Genomic DNA, 16840 nt, shown 5'->3' on the forward strand with positions numbered 1-16840 from the left:
TAATCAGCTGTGCACTATAAAGAGGGAGGAGAAAGAAAAAACAGAGAAAGAGGATATTGGGAGACGCAGTTCAGAAAACAAGGTCAGAAAACAAAGTGAGAACAAGGCGGAACGAAAAGAAAGATAGGCAGAAACAAAATAGGGAGAAAGCAGAACGCGGGGGTAGAGAAAAGAACAAAACGGATACAAAACTAAAGAAAGCAAGGAAATCGGAGTGTTGCAGGTAGCGGCACGGGACTAGGATGTGAGGAATTTGGGGTGTTGTTGGCAGCAGTACGGGACACTTGGTGTACTGGGAACGAGACTAAAGAGAAATCGGGACGTGAGGAGCTGAAGACGACCAGCTGAGCGGCGTTGGCTGGAGAGAAGTAAAAAGCACGAGCACTTTGAGAGAGAGAGCTGCCCAAGACGCTGGACTGGGAGTTGTGGGTCGTCATCCTTCAGCTAAGTGTTTTGTTGTGGTGCATTATGCTTAAACTGCAGTAGAGTCACACACCTTCTCATTGAGCTATTGTTACTTTTTATTATAACTTATCAGCGGAGTCTTTTCCCTGTTCCCTGCCTTGCATTATAGCCAGAATTAAACTGATGCCCGTCTGTATTTTACTGCTACAAATGCTGTTAGATTATACTTGGCTGCTACACTAGACAGTGCTGCTAAATTGTATCTGCTGCTAAAATTATATAACGCTGCTAGACTATCTGTTGCTAAACTACATAAAGCTGCTAGGTTATATTTGTTACTAGATTATACTGTGTATTTATATATAGATCTAGATATATGTGTATTGACATATGGTTATAGATATGTGTTTGTGATTAATTTTAATCAGTAATTTGCTTAATAGTAATCTCTCTGGTTTTATTATACTATTTTAATTTGTTGTTTAAATTAGCAGATGAATTGAAATGTTTTGAAGTGCACTGATCCTTTGCTTTATTTTTATCAGGAAACCTGTGTCCTGTGCAATATCTTTTAGATCGAGAGTGGAGGCCCTACTCTGTTGCAGATTGAAACGTTTCTTTCTCCACTCAATTGACTCTGGGGAAGGCTCAGTGTTATTAGTCTGTTGGCTTGGACTCGGTGGTGGAGTGGCGCCCCCTGTTGGGGAAAGGGATAATTGAGCAGTTTTGAAATTTGGGGTGGCAGGAGATTGGAACCACGTCCCCTACCGACAATCCAGCCAGGGCAAGTGCAATATTGAATAAGGACTGGTCATGCACATTATTTTACTGTGCTATTTTGACTTTTCTTGTTAGTGACGAGGTGTGCTATACTAATGCCAAGTTTTGAATATTACCTGTTTTTAATAAAGAATTGCATATTGCTTCTTGTCTGTGTTCTTTGATGTGGGCTAGTTGCTGTCCCCCTTTGTTGATAATTCGAACCTGTGTCAATGAATGTAGAAGGTAATTATAATAGAACAGAATTCCTTATTTTCTTTAAACATAACGTGGCATAGTCTGGCTATTTATTTGGGGGGCACGACATACCCACATGACCTTTTTCTTTTTTTGTGATCCTTTTGGCACACAACAGTTTTCCTTTTTCATATATTAAGTATATGTATATTTGTATGCAAGCTCCTTACTATAAAGTAATCTTGGTCAGTCAGTGGGATTGATGTCTGTCTGTCTCAGATTGACCCCAGTGAGCTCACCCTCCTTCACACCCTGAGGAAGATGAGTCTGTACCCTGTTTATTTAGCAGGTCCTCATACCGTGATACAGCCATCCTGAAATGTCTTTGTATCAGAAACAGCTTCTATCGGATTGGCATTCAAATCAGTAGCAGGCTTGGTGGTCCAGTGATTGGAGAAATGGGTCTTGATACCAGGGGTTTCCCAGCTCAGCCCTTTACTCACTGTGTGTGATCCTGGGCAAGTCACTTAACCTTCTTGTTCTCCGTCCTTTGGATGAGATGTAAAAGCGAGGTCCTATTGGAAGTGACTCTGCAGCAACAGTTGTTGATCATGCACAGCTCAACCCCTGTGTTAGAGACCCCTGATTTAAGCTCATTTAATTGACTAACAAAAAGCGACTTCAATTGAAGTGATTTGTTGCCACTGTTGTGAGAAGCTAATTTTAACGCAATTCTGATCAGCAATGTGTTTTGAAATTGTGTTAAAAGGGAATCGAGAAAGGAATTGGGAATGGAATTTAAAAAATAAATGATGCCATGATATTTTCAATTATTATCAAAAGGTAGAGTAATAAACAATATGCCACAGAATCCATGCCTGCGAGAACAAGTTTATTGATGTATTTAGTTGTTTTTTTTTTTAATTATGAAGAACATGCTGGCGTAATTTCAGAGTTTTGATATAGAGACAGTTTCTATACCATTTCAGAGGGTCTTCTTCAAAGGCTAAATAAACACCACGTGTTATATTTGCACCAGCATGGCTTATTCCAGCCCATTGATATTTCTATTACAATTCCAGTAACTGTCCATCAAATCTGATAAACCAATGAGAAATCTCAGAGAAACGCATGAGCCTTTTAATAGAGAAGGAACACGTGTGTCCCACGAATAGAAACGATGCACGCTTTCTTATTGTTTGCGACGAGGTGCACAAAACAGCGGGGTTTAAAATGCAGTGACAGACTGGATCTGATCGTCCAAATGGACAGTTTCCTCCTGGTGATGCTCGAGTCGATCTCAAATGTATTTTTAAGAAGAAACCATTTGAACATCAAGCGTTTAATTCCTTGTGTTCCTCAAAGGGTTAAAACAGACTCAGTTCTGTGTGCAGCTCTGGGCAAAAGTTTTGCCTCATCTAGAATTTTAGGACTGAGATATTATTTTTAAAAAAAAGCTATATGAACATAACTTACCTCTTTTATTTAAAATCATGTCATCAAAGAAACTATTAAATGATATAGAAAAAGTCTACCATTAGGAAGCCATTATAAGGCTACTGGTATATTATTTCATGTTAGATTTTGGAATGTCACATTTTTCAACTTTTTATCAGTTTGTATGGGGAAAAAAACAACGTGGTGTGTAATTAAATATGATTCATTATTCAGCCGGTTTCATTCGATTCAATTTGTTAATTCTACAGGGTGTTGCAAATTGTTTGGCCAGTTTGGAAAACAATTTAAAACTTGGAGGTGAGGAATCAGGTCTCAGGACAGCTGACCATCAGACTTCCCCTGATAATGATCATTTTAAACAGATATTAATCGTTTGAACTTTGCATCCGTCACAAATCTCAAGCAAGAAAGAAAATAAAAAACTAGCATCAAAACGTTCTGCTCCAAAGGATTAATTATTATTATTATTATTATTATTATATGCGTCTCTTCTTTCTGTTCTTCTTCTGGGATTCAAAGTCCAAGCTCGCGTAGGTGACCAGACTGCCCTCTTCACCTCTCCTCTGCAAGAGATCAACAGGGTTTATTAAATAATATATCATCAATAATAACACAGCACATACCAATAGCGGAACCTCTCAGCCAATAACTTTCAATTGGGATTCCAAATCCTGTCTCACAAGAACAGGACCCCATTGATGCACGGCGCAGCCGGCCGCGGATTGGCTTCATTATGAACCCTTTCAGCTATTTTCTAGATTTCCTACATGAAACGTGTTCAAATCCAGGACAGCCCTTCTAAAAGCCCACCACTCTCATCACAGGACAGCTCTTATCAGAATACGTAGTGAGGGGTCTTTTCTGACTTGGTTAAGGTCTTACATGCTCATATATGGTGTGTTATTTACCATTCGTGGGCATGTAAACCCTTCTTCCAGCGCGTACATCACGTGTAAACCAAGTCAGAATAGACCCCTGAATTTTTGAGTGTCAAAAACCTCAATTCTGTCTCAGATTGTACTGATCCCCCTGGGGAACTCGACGTCGTGCGCTGAAGGGATCGCTTAACTATAGACGCGAAACACTGAATCCCATTGACGTGCATACAATACAATACAATTTAGATTTCTATAGGATCAGAAAGCACTTCACACACACAACACAGTCTACAGGTAACCAGGGACAGAGGCAGATAGATAATAATAATAGTAATTTTAACTTACTACATTTGGTGACATTGTAAGGTGGTGTTTGAATTGGCTGAGTTAGTGTGTGAGTAGTACCAGGTGAGTGGCTAAATTGATTAGCATTTGATTTTGCTATTTGATTGGTTTCCACACAGTTTAGTTGGTTCTTTTGCCAAGCAGGTGTAACATTTAATCAAGCAGCTTATTTCGGCGCCAGCACGAAGTGCCAGCAAACTGAAGAGCCTCAACAAAAGAGCCGGGAGTCTAGCTGTGGGAGTCCAGCGAGGGGAGGCCTGCGCTGAGACGCTGTTTGACTAGATCCGAACCTAACGGGCCTCTAGAAGAAGCTATCTACTAGTCAGGTCTGTAGCCTCCACCCTACTGCTCCTACTGTGCCTTTTGTCTTGCTTGTCCTGCTATGACTGTCTCTCACATCCCTGTTCTGTCCTACCGTCCTCGTCCTCTGCCCTCCCTCCGCTGCTGCTCCTCCAACCCCTCTAACCTCATTTCTCTGCCTCTCCCCCCCTCCCGCACACTCTCTGGTGCACTCTGGAACTGTCACTCTTCTGCTAACAAAGCTGATTTCATCTCTGCCTTTGTCTCCCACCTCTCGCTCGATTTCCTTGCTCTCACTGAAACCTGGCTGTCCCCTGATAACACTGTTACTCCTGCTGCCCTGTCCTCTCTCTACGTCCTGTCCCATACCCCGCGTCTCACTGGACGGGGAGGTGGGACGGGTCTTCTCCTCTCTCCCTCCTTACTCTTTTCTGTCCCCTCCGATCTCACCTCACTCTCTGTCAATACCTTTGAATTTCATGCAGTCCAACTAACCTCCCTGTCAACTCCTGCTCATTGTTCTGTACCGCCCCCCTGGGCCTCTCACTCACTTTCTGGATGAACTCGACTATCTACTCTCCTCCCTCCCCTCTCTGTCTACCCCGACTGTCCTGTTGGGTGACTTCAACATCCATCTCTCCAACCCCAGCCTCTCTGCTGGATTCCTCCCTCTCCTTCACTCCTTCGACTTCTGTCCCTCTCCGTCCCCTCCTACCCACAAAGCTGGACCTCACCTTCTCCAGGGCCTGCTGCCCCTCCACCCTCTCTGTCACCCCCCTGGACCTCTCTGATCACTATTTCATCTCTTTTTCTCTGTCTCTCGCCCCTCTCCCTGCTCCTCCTACCCCCACTGTCACCTCTCGCCGTAACCTCCGATCTCTCTCCCCCTCTGTCCTTGCCTCCACTGCTCTCTCTCACCTCCCTCCTATCGACTCCTTTTCACAACTCTCCGTAGACTCTGCTAGCTCCACCCTCTTCTCCTCACTCACCTCCTCCCTCGACTCCCTCTGTCCCCTCACCTCCCGACCTGCTCGCCCCTCCCCTCCCCATCCCTGGCTCTCCTCGGCACTCCGCTCTGCAAGAATCACATTGCGATCTGCTGAAAAGAAATGGAAGAAAACCAAACTCCCTGCTGCCCTAGACCTTTACCGCACTCTCCTCTCCTCCTTCTCCACTACTCTCTCCTCTGCTAAATGTGCTTATTTCCAATCTGTAATCCAAGCCTCCACTAACAACCCACGAAAACTATTCTCTACCTTCTCCTCCCTCCTAAACCCTCCCCCGCTCCTCCTCCCTCCTCTATCTCCCCTGATGACTTTGCCTCCTTCTTCTCTTCTAAAATCTCAGATATCCGCAAACTCTTTAACACCTCTCCCTCCCCCGCACCCCCTCCTGCTCCAACCCCTACACCCACTACATCCCCTACTAACTCACCCTCCTTCTCCACCTTCTTGCCCCTCTCAGACTCTGACCTCTCCTCCCTGCTCCAGGGTCACAAACCCACCACGTGTGCCTTGGACCCCCTCCCCACTCACCTCTTTCAAGCTGCTGCTCCTGCTCTACTCCCCTTCATCTCCTCCCTCCTCAACACCTCTCTACTTTCTGGTATCTTTCCCTCTGCCTTCAAAAAAGCCTCTATCACTCCCCTCTTCAAAAAACCTACCCTCGACCCCACCTCCCTCCAGAGCTACCGTCCTGTCTCCCTCCTACCCTTCCTCTCCAAAACCCTTGAGCAGACTGTACACCGCCAGCTCTCTGCTTTCCTGTCCAACCACTTTCTGCTTGACCCTCTCCAATCTGGCTTCCGCTCTGCCCACTCCACTGAAACCGCCCTCCTGTCTGTCACCAACTCACTTACGTGTGCCCGAGCTGCCTCTCTCTCCTCTGTCCTAATTCTCCTCGACCTCTCTGCTGCCTTTGACACTGTTGATCACTATTCTACTATCATCTCTTGCTGACCTGGGGATCTCTGGCACTACTCTGGCCTGGTTCTCCTCCTACCTCTCCAACCGCACTTACCATGTAACACTTGAAATGTATTTGCTTACAATTGTAAGTCGCCCTGGATAAGGGCGTCTGCTAAGAAATAAATAATAATAATAATAATAATAATAATAACCTGGCGTGGAGCAACCTCCACACCTCACCCTCTCTTAACTGGAGTCCCCCAAGGGTCAGTCTTGGGTCCTCTCCTGTTCTCTCTCTACACCCGCTCCCTGGGCCCCCTCATCGCATCCTATGGTTTCTCATACCATTTCTATGCTGATGATGCTCAGATTTTCCTCTCCTTCCCCACCTCTGACTCCACCATCTCCTCCCGTATCTCTACCTGTCTGTCTGCTATTTCCTCCTGGATGCACTCGCATCACCTCAAACTCAACCTCTCTAAATCTGACCTCCTTTTCTTTCCCTCCTCCTCCCCCTCCTCTGATCTCTCTATCTCTGTTCCTCTGGAATCTACAACACTCTCTCCCTCTTCCTCAGCTAAGAAACTTGGAGTCACCCTGGACCCCTGCCTCTCTTATTCCCAGCACATCTCCACTCTGGCACGCACTTGCCGATTCTTCCTGAGCAACATCCGAAGAATCCGACCCTTCCTCACCAACTATGCTACCCAGCTCCTGGTCCAGGCCCTGGTACTCTCCCGCCTAGACTACTGCAACTCCCTCCTGGCTGGCCTCCCTGCGTCCGCCACCCGTCCGCTCCAGCTCATCCAGAACTCTGATGCCCGCCTGGTGTTCTCTCTGCCTCGCTTCGCCCACGCTACTCCACTACTCCGCTCGCTCCACTGGCTCCCGATCACCGCTCGCATCCAGTTCAAGACTCTTGTACTAGCCTACAGATGCCTTGACCAGACTGCACCCAGCTACCTCCAGACCCTCATCTCTCCCTACACCCCCACTCGACCTCTCCGCTCCGCCTGCACTAGAAGACTAGCTGTACCTCCGCTACGCTCCCCTGCCTCCAGAGCCCGCTCCTTCTCCACCCTTGCTCCGCAGTGGTGGAATGACCTTCCTACAGATGTCAGGACTGCCCAGTCCCTGACCACATTCCGGCACCTCCTTATTTTACTGTATTTAATCCTGTACTTCAGAATACTGTAATCTGCCAAGTGTTTAACCTGTAGTACTTTGTATTTAATCATATCCTGATGTAACTATCACTATTTAATCATATCCTGATGTCACTATCACTATTATCTGCTGTATTATTGAATTGTGGTTTGTCACACTTGTACTTTGCTTGAACAAAAGTTATTGTATTTCTTGCTCTTATTGTATTACTTGTATTGTAACACTTGAAATGTATTTGCTTACGATTGTAAGTCGCCCTGGATAAGGGCGTCTGCTAAGAAATAAATAATAATAATAATAATAACACAAGCACACACACGCACGCACACACACACAACCAATTAAACCATTAAATGAAAAACGGTTTAATAGAAAATGCTATAAAATTGAAATTAAAAAAGTGACACAAAAGTGGTTTTGAAAACAACTGAGATAAAAAGTGAGTTTGTAAAAACAGAACAACAGTCTAATGCATGAACTGAATATGCCAACTTTACCTTTGTATCTCCGCTGCCGGGGGTCCTTTTGTGAGTTACACGCGTGGAGTCTTCAGTGGACGCTGGGAATGCAAAGTTGAGACGTCACTAACAGAGTCTCAAAACGAGGCTAAGTGTCTATAGATGACTACCAACAGCGTCTCCCCGGGCCATGGCAATAAGCGACAGGGAGAAGCGGCTGGTAACAGCCCCGCGGACAACCTGCTTCTTAACGTCTTTCTTATAATACAGACACTGTGTAACCTTGCTTAAGAACTGCACAGAAATGAAGCACGTGCACTCTGCAGTAATACCACCTGCTGGCTCGCGGTGTAGAATGAGAGACCCTCCCCCCCTCCCCCCTTAATCACAGTCCACTGGGGTCCTAATATCTATCTATAGGAGGCTGTGTGGTCCAGTGGTTAAAGAAAAGGGCTTGGAACCAGGAGGTTTCCGGTTCAAATCCCACCTCAACCACTGACTCATTGTGTGGCCTTGAGTAAGTCACTTAACCTCCTTGTGTTCCGTCACTCGGGTGAGACATAACTGTAAGTGACTCTGCAGCTGATGCATAATTCACACACCCTAGTCTCTGTAAGTCGCCTTGGATAAAGGCATCTGCTAAATAAATAAATACACATATATAATGTGTGTGTATGCAACAAAACTGCATTAATATAGTGTATCAAAATACATTTGAACAACAACACCATTGTTAATAACAGCAGGCCCGAGTATGTTTTGTATTAATACAGATATAATATTAACAGCATAATATAAATAATAATAACAATATTTATTACCATCGTCATAGTTATAATAGGAATAATAATAATCATTTTGAAAGTGTTTGTATCAGTAATGAAATCGTATCTATAGAGATATACAATGCGGTGCACTGACTCGCTAGCCCGCTGCAGAGCCATCACTGGCTGTAGCGCTATAAACTCGCACCAGCGCACAGGGAGGGAGCGGCCGGGACGGTACCTGTTTTGAATCGGCGGCGGGTCCACAGCGCGCAGCCGCAGAGAGCCGCGGAGAGAGCGAGGAGGGAGACCCCGGAGAACACGGCGTACTGAACCAGGCACCGCTCTGCAACCAGACCTGGGTTCAATTACAATTACAGCAGAATTGTATACTGACATTTCAATTACAATTGGGTACAATTCCAGTTACATTTACGCTGCAGTAATTACAATTAGAATGACAGTTACACTAAAAAGTAACACAAACAACTCCCCACATTAACATGTTTACTCTGCTTATCCTATATAACCCAAGCAACGATAATAATCACAGGTACAAATACACAAACATAAAACTTGTATCTCTTTCTCAAGCCTGTTCCAGCCTATTCTTTTTTTAAATAATATAAATGTTACAAAATAAGAGGCTGCGTGGTCCACTGTTTAGAGAAAGGGGCTTGATACCAGGAGGTTCAAATCCCAGCTCAGCCACTGACTCACTGTGACCCTGAGCAAGTCACTGAACCTCCTTGTGCTCCGTCCTTCGCATGAGACGTAAAACAAACGAGGCCCTATTGGAAGTGACTCTGCAGCAGCAGTTGTTCATGAATCGTTCACCTTTGTAAGTCGCTTTGGATAAAAGCGTCTCATAAATGACTCATTAATGATAAAGAGTCGAAAAGGAGAGATTACTGACCCGCCCCGTGAATCCCATCGTATGAAACATTCCCGCTGCGGATAGAAATGTTCCTGTCCAACTGCGCTTCGCATGCGCACTCAGCCCCGTTTCTCCACGTCTCCACCGGGATTGTCAGGCGACTCGTTGCGGTGTAGCTCTCTCTGTCTCCCTGTCCCTCTCCGCCCTCCTTCACTTTGATCCCGGAGCTCGGCGTTCCCTCCGCCACGAGGTTACCGGAGATGAACCACCAGACCCGGACCGAAAGCGAGGAGAGGCCCCGGATTAGACACACTAATGTCAGGGTCGCCTTGGAATCAAGCGCGCTGCCGGAGACAGCCAGGGGGGCCAGGATAGACACTGACGGATTCACAGAGGAATCAGCTGAAAGTTAATGAAATAATAATAATAATAATAATAATAATAATAATAATAATTTTGAAAGTGTTTCTGTCAGTAATGAAATCGTATCTATAGAGATATACAATGCGGTGCACTGACTTGAATTTATAGGGCAATCAGGGTATTTACATTCAATAATAACTTGCGCTCTCTAATATATTTTAATAAAACGTTTGGCAACATGCAGCGTCTCTAATTACTGTGTATTTACATAGAAGTTACTTAGTAAATACAGGTATGAAGCATCATGTTATTATGCATAGTTACAATGTAAATCTCTGTGCTCGATATAACCCTATCCTTAACACTAACCCTAACCCTATCACTAACACTAACCCTAACACTAACCCTAACCCTAACACTAAACCCAACCCTTTTCTGATACAACTGTGTACTTACACGTATCTTGCAAAAATCTTTGCTTGTTAAATTAATTCATATTAACATTGTAATTATGTGTAAGTGCGCGTGTATTTGCAAAGTATCTGCTATGCAAACACAGAGTAATCAGAGACACTTCATATAAAGTGTTACCGAATGTTTCTCCAAAAGTATGAATTGATTATCGTACATATTTAAATATTATTATTATTATTATTATTATTATTATTATTATTATTATTATTATTGTTATTGTTGTTGTCACACTATGTTTTGTGTTTTTAAGTATGTGTTCTTTACCAGAATATGCAAAAGCAACTTTTTTACATTGTAACTTTTTTTATGCTCAAATTTCAAATAATGACCCTTCAGCTGCGTAATTCACCTTGCCTTCGGTGTGACGACGAGGCTCTCTCTGTGACGTTGGTGATGCTGTTGTAAACCTCGCACTTTACAGCGCCGCTGTTCCATTGATTATTGTTATAATTATTATTAATTATTATTATTAAGTCAGTACTGCAGTATAAACTCACCTCCAGACACGATCACAACGGACGCGTTTGAGAATCTCAGAGAGCTGCCACTGCGTTCAGCGCAGTAATATCGCCCGCTATCGTTTCTCTGCGTGTCCCGGATTGTTAGCGTGACTCTATTGCTCTCTACGGTGCGGGTGATCCTGCATTGGGAGCCCGGATCTCCGCATTCACCAGGGAACGGCTCACTCAGTTCCCCGCTGGCGTTGTCTCGGAAACAGCGAAGCCGATCTGCAGATTCGAGTTTCCAATTGAAGACACAGGGGACGTTAACCGTCTCTCCGACCCGAGCGAAATAATAAGCGGGATTTGCACTGAGAAAAAGAAAAACTGCAAAAAAATAAATAAATAAATAAATAAATAAATAAATAAATAAATAAATAAATAAATACAAATTATAATAATAATAATAATAATAATAATAATAATACATAGACAGAGACAGAGAGCATGGGTCAATTGCAACGCACTTGTAGATTCAGTACGGAGCTGTGTAAGAACATAAGAACATAAGAACATAAGAAAGTTTACAAACGATAGGAGGCCATTCGGCCCATCTTGCTCGTTTGGTTGTTTGTAGCTTATTGATCCCAGAATCTCATCAAGCAGCTTCTTGAAGGATCCCAGGGTGTCAGCTTCAACAACATTACTGGGGAGTTGGTTGCAGACCCTCACAAAACTAAGCTGCAGACTGGCTAATATACGGTACAATCTCAGGATCATCCTCAGCTGCGTACTAACCTATACCAATTGCAACAAAAACAGATGGGGAACAAAGTTGTGGACTCGCTGATTGGTTCCAGCTAATTCTATTTTAAGAGTGTTATTTTTCTAGCGCAGTGTTTCCCAGCCCCGGTCCTGGGGACCCCCTGTGCCAGCTGGTTTTCATTCCAACTGAGCTCTCAATTACTGAACCAGACCCTTCATTCAACTGATCATTTGCTTAATTAGACCTTTTTAATTGTTCTCACCTTTTAAACAGTTGCAGAGTTCGAGTTGCTTATAAAATGTTACAGCTGACTTAAAATACACAGCTGATTAAGAGCTGAAAACAAGTCAAAAGGTCTAATTAATCAAGAGCTCATTTGGAATGAAACCCAGCAGGGGGTCCCGAGAACCAGTTTGGGAAGCCCTGCTCTAGAGGGGAACAGCTGCTGCTTTGGGTTCGTTGCAATTGAGACACATTTTAATACGCAGCTGGGGGTCTATCTTGAGCTCCTTAGTTCATAGCAATTGGTATTAACTGGCGTACTGGTTTAGTCCCGTCCTCCGTATTGACCCCGCGATCATCCCCAGTTAGGACGCTCCTTTATGGTTCGTTACGATTGACCCAGGAATGTTAATGCAAACGTTGCGTGGAGAATAAAAACAATACTTTAAACACTTTAATGGATTTTTTTTTTTTTTTTTTTGCTAACTGCATATTTCCACCCGATCGGACTGTAATCAATGCCTTGAATCGGCGTCATCAAGAAACATCAGACCCATTGGAATAATCTGTGTGGTCCCCGATGAGTAACACATGGGGTCCGTTACTCTGAAAGGTGATGATAGGGTTGTCCACAGTGCTTCGCGGCAGCTTTTGTCGAAATTATTTTTTTATATTTATTTTCTGTGAACATTAGGTTATGGATAATCGTGTTTGCTTTTAAACCAATTAAACTGTTACAAAACAATTACTATTATTATAATAAAACAGGACTAATGTTGAGGATGCATCTCCTATAGAAAGGTATTGCGCCATGCGATTTAAAGAATAATTCTTCCAGTAATTGTAAACACTTTACATGAAGTGTCTCTGATTGCTGTGTATTTGTATACATGCTTAGCATTACTTACACATAGTTACAGTGATATTATGCACACTTACAATGCACGATATACGCAAGCACACAATTGTATCAGCAAAGCGTTAGGGTTAATGTTAGGGATAGGGTTAGGGTTAGGGATAGGGTTATATTGACCACAGATATTTCCATATTAAGTACATGGTAACTCTGCACAACGCCATTGTAATGACGAGTAAGCGCGGATAATACAATAGAGTCATTAGAGACACTTCATGGAACGTGTTACCGAAAAACAATAGAACCAAATCGATACAGAATGAACATATACCTTTTAATAAGAGTTTGGCAATGAATCAAAATCTACTATATATAATAATAATAATAATAATAATAATAATAATAATAATAATAATAATAATGAAAAGCGACTTGCCTTCAGAATAGAATGTGGCCACAGTTAGAATGCGGATCATTCTATTACGCACTAAGCGCTCCATTGAGACAAGGCGCTCGTTTGCAATCCGCCTCACAGGGCTCTTCAAACACAAAAAGAAGCGCGTGCTGTGTGGATCAGACAGGCGTGGCGGTCGAGTCTGGTTCTGAGGGGGAAGGGGACCTTACTGCGCAAGAGTAGAGAGGCTGTCTGTTATTTCCTGTCTCAAAACACTCAGAACAATACTTATATATATGTATAGATAACAAAAGATAAAAACAAATTGCATGGGTGGTTTTTGCACCTTATCGTCCATCTCAAACGATCACGCGTTGGTGCTTAACTTCAGTGGAAAATAATAACCCACAAGCACTGAAACCCGAATTCCCGGCATTGCCGTGCGTTGTGGAACAGGCTTATTAAAATCCACATGAAAATTTGTTGCTATTGCAGTCAATAGGGGATTGCAGCACACTGCGCCGAGTTAACACGCAGAGTTTGCATTTCATTTTCAGTCTGAAACAGCTCCTTTAAACAAAGCGTTCAGCAGCGAAAGAGGCGCGTTCATTACAGACTGCTCCGGTTCTGTTTTATTTCCAAATGAAATTAACTAATAGTTTGGTTCGTGTTTAATGGTCACTTCAGCGCGTCGGTGTTGTCGAATTTGCTTCTCGTTTTATAACAATGACATCCCCTCCTGTTTTGCAGCACGCAAATCGAGCACGAGATTCTAAAGGCTCGCTAAGTCGCTGCTGCAACCGGACACCTCGAGTCTTGTGTGGATCTTTACGCGTAAAGCTGCACAAATTATATTGAACTGTATGATTTTAAAGATGTCATAAGCGTTTTCAGAACAGCTTGAATATAATATAATATGAACTATATTATATATTTACTATATTAGTATTAACTATAAACTGAATAACTCCCTTAGTAAAATTAAAAAATGCTTTTATTAGCAAATTCTGCAATATGCATTTTCTTTCGCCAAAAAAGCCTGTTGTTTCTCTTATTAAAAGACTGATCAATTCATTGATCATACTTTTTGTCCCTCAAAATAAGCTCATGTTTTTGTTTTTCTATTCATATGCTCTAAAAATAAACACGTTGTGGTCATTTCATGAATTCATAAAGACGCGCAAACAAACCAACATAAGAGAAATAAAATACATGCACGCACCTTGCTCTAGTGTTTCCATGTGGGCACGCGTGTGTTTTTAACTCGTGGTTCTGTTGCGGTCAGCAGGTGTATTCAGTTATTCTGTCCGCGCATGTGTATCTAGATAGATGCTGTGGAGCGGTTTAATGCACTCTGCTTTCACAGGGCTATTCAGACTGACTCGTGGTCTCAGCAAAAACCCGCAACGAACTCTCTCAGCGCGAGGTGATTTTCCACTAGACTGCAATCGACAGAAGGGTATTTCTGCACGAAGGCGGCTCCTTTCTTTCATCAGATATGAACATGGCACGTCAGCATATGTATGCTTCAAATCTCGAGCGTGCGTGCTTATGCCTCAAAAGTATAGAAAATGGCTATTATTCCCCACAAACTTTGCTTTTGTGACCAGGACAGTGATATTTTGAAATTTACCTATTTCCATTGAGAAAACGGGTGAATCTGTGTCTTTTCGTTCACATAAAGTCAGAAAAAAACAACATATGAATCCAAATTAACATTATTATTATTTATTTCATAGCAGAATCCCTTATCCAGGGCGACTTACAATTGTTACAAGATATCACATTATACATTATTTCACATACAATTACCCATTTATACAGTTGGGTTTTTACTGGAGCAATTTAGGTAAAGTACCTTGCTCAAGGGTACAACAGCAGTGTCCCCCACTGGGGATTGAACCCAAAACCCTCCAGTCAAGAGTCCAGAGCCCTAACCACTACTCCACACTGCTGCCCCATAAACATGTAATTATACTAAAGTAATACAAAAATGACTACAAAAGATTTAGAAAAGTAGTTTTTCGAGATTTACGATTATACTGTAAATCACTTTCACGAATCAGCCCCCAAATGTAGTCTCCCATCATGTTCTCATTATACTGTCCTTGGTAGCGGTGTTCAAAGTCCAGTATATCCTGGTGGAAGCGCTCGCCTTGCTCCTCCGAGTACGCTCCCATGTTCTCCTTGAATTTATCAAGATGAGCATCAAGGATATGGACTTTGAGGGACATCCTACAGCCCATTGTGCTGTAGTTCTTCACCAGAGTCTCAACCAGCTCCACATAGTTTTCGGCCTTGTGATTGCCCAGGAAGCCCCAAACCACTGTGACAAAGCTGCTCCAAGCCGCTTTCTCCTTACTAGTGAGCTTCTTGGGGAATTCATTGCACTCCAGGATCTTCTTTATCTGTGGTCCGACGAAGACACCGGCTTTGACCTTTGCCTCAGACAGCTTAGGGAAGAAGTCTTGAAGGTACTTGAAGGCTGCCGACTCCTTATCTAGAGCTCTGACAAATTGTTTCATAAGGCCCAATTTGATGTGCAGTGGTGGCATCAGCACCTTCCGGGGGTCCACCAGTGGCTCCCACTTGACGTTGTTCCTCCCCACAGAGAACTCGGTCCTCTGTGTCCAGTCCCGCCTGTGGTAGTGCGCCTTGGTGTCCCTGTTGTCCCAAAGGCAAAGATAGCAGGGAAACTTGGTAAAACCGCCTTGGAGAACCATCAGGAATGCCACCATTGCAGCCTCTTGATGCCATCTCAGAAAAATGCAGATATGTATCCACTTAGGCAGCTGGAACTAAACTGAACTGGTGGGCTTAAGGCCCCTGTATTTATACTACTATTTATATTACTGGAAAGTTCTAGAAAGTTCTAGAAGTTACTCCAAGTTTATTCAGCACTGAATCTATCTGGAATGTTCTGGAAAATAAGTACATTTCAAAATATCACTGTCCTGGTCACAAAAGCAAAGTTTGTTTGGAATAATAGCCATTTTCTATACTTTTGAGGCATAAGCAATTAGGAAATAACACTTACTACCCAGGAACCAAAAAAAAAAAAAATTGTTACACGGTGTAATCAATAGTCACTGTTTCAGGACGAATTCTGCTAGATATGCAACTTGAGTTTCTCATTTAAAAAAAGATAGGCTTTCAAAATCAGGGCTTCGTGTTCAGAGCAAACACAAAATAAAAACCTTCCCAAAAGCGCTGGAGCGAGGGGCGGCCAAAGCGGACCCGTTCACTCCGGGTCTGTGTCCCAAACCCTGTTCTAAAACGTTTAATTATCGAATCGATTCAATAACCGTCCACATAGATCCCCGAAGTATTTCATTATACTGCTCTTAATTATAACTACTTCCTGTATCTTGTAGTTGATTTTACTCTTATCGGTCTCCGTATTCACGATTTTTGTAATTGCTCTTATTTGAAATCATTCTCATCTATGACTACGTGCTCTTAATGGACTTTACTCCTATGAGTAAATATTGTTACTATGAGTTAACTGCTCTTAGTTGAACTCGCTCCTAATTGTAATTATTTACTGTATTCTTTATTTTGCTCTTATTTGGATTTCATCTTATTTGCTACTGATTTTATTGTACTTTATAACGGCTCTTATCTGTAATTAAATATTATTATTATTATTTATTAGCAGACACACTTATCCAGGGCGACTTACAATTGTTACAAGATATCACATTATACATATTATACATTTTTTCACATTATTTTTTACAAGAGTTTTTACTGGAGCAATCTAGGTAAAGTACCTTGCTCAAGGGTACAGCAGCAGTGTCCCCCACCTG

General features: G+C 42.8%; 1 protein-coding gene across 1 annotated transcript; it reads right to left on the reverse strand.

Moving 5' to 3' along the window:
- Positions 1–2569: 2569 nt before the first annotated feature.
- On the reverse strand, positions 2570–13113 carry LOC117395202 (M1-specific T cell receptor beta chain-like). The gene is made up of 7 exons (XM_059005998.1): positions 13074–13113; positions 11592–11639; positions 10851–11180; positions 9556–9918; positions 8881–8997; positions 7915–7976; positions 2570–3383 (listed from the first exon to the last, which is right to left on the reverse strand). Exons 1-7 carry the CDS (start codon positions 13111–13113, stop codon positions 3297–3299), a joined length of 1047 nt encoding a protein of 348 aa, XP_058861981.1. The 3' UTR covers positions 2570–3296.
- Positions 13114–16840: the final 3727 nt, after the last annotated feature.

Source organism: Acipenser ruthenus, chromosome 32 (genome assembly GCF_902713425.1).
Source record: "Acipenser ruthenus chromosome 32, fAciRut3.2 maternal haplotype, whole genome shotgun sequence".
Classification (NCBI taxonomy): domain Eukaryota; kingdom Metazoa; phylum Chordata; class Actinopteri; order Acipenseriformes; family Acipenseridae; genus Acipenser; species Acipenser ruthenus.

Coding starts and splice junctions, on each gene's coding strand:
- LOC117395202 (XM_059005998.1), bottom strand. CDS start 13,113: ATGATCCGCATTCTAACTGTGGCCACATTCTATTCTGAAG. Junction 8,998..9,555: donor CGATGGGATTCACGGGGCGG/GTCAGTAATCTC, acceptor AATTGAACCCAG/GTCTGGTTGCAGAGCGGTGC. Junction 3,384..7,914: donor CCGGCAGCGGAGATACAAAG/GTAAAGTTGGCA, acceptor GATCTCTTGCAG/AGGAGAGGTGAAGAGGGCAG.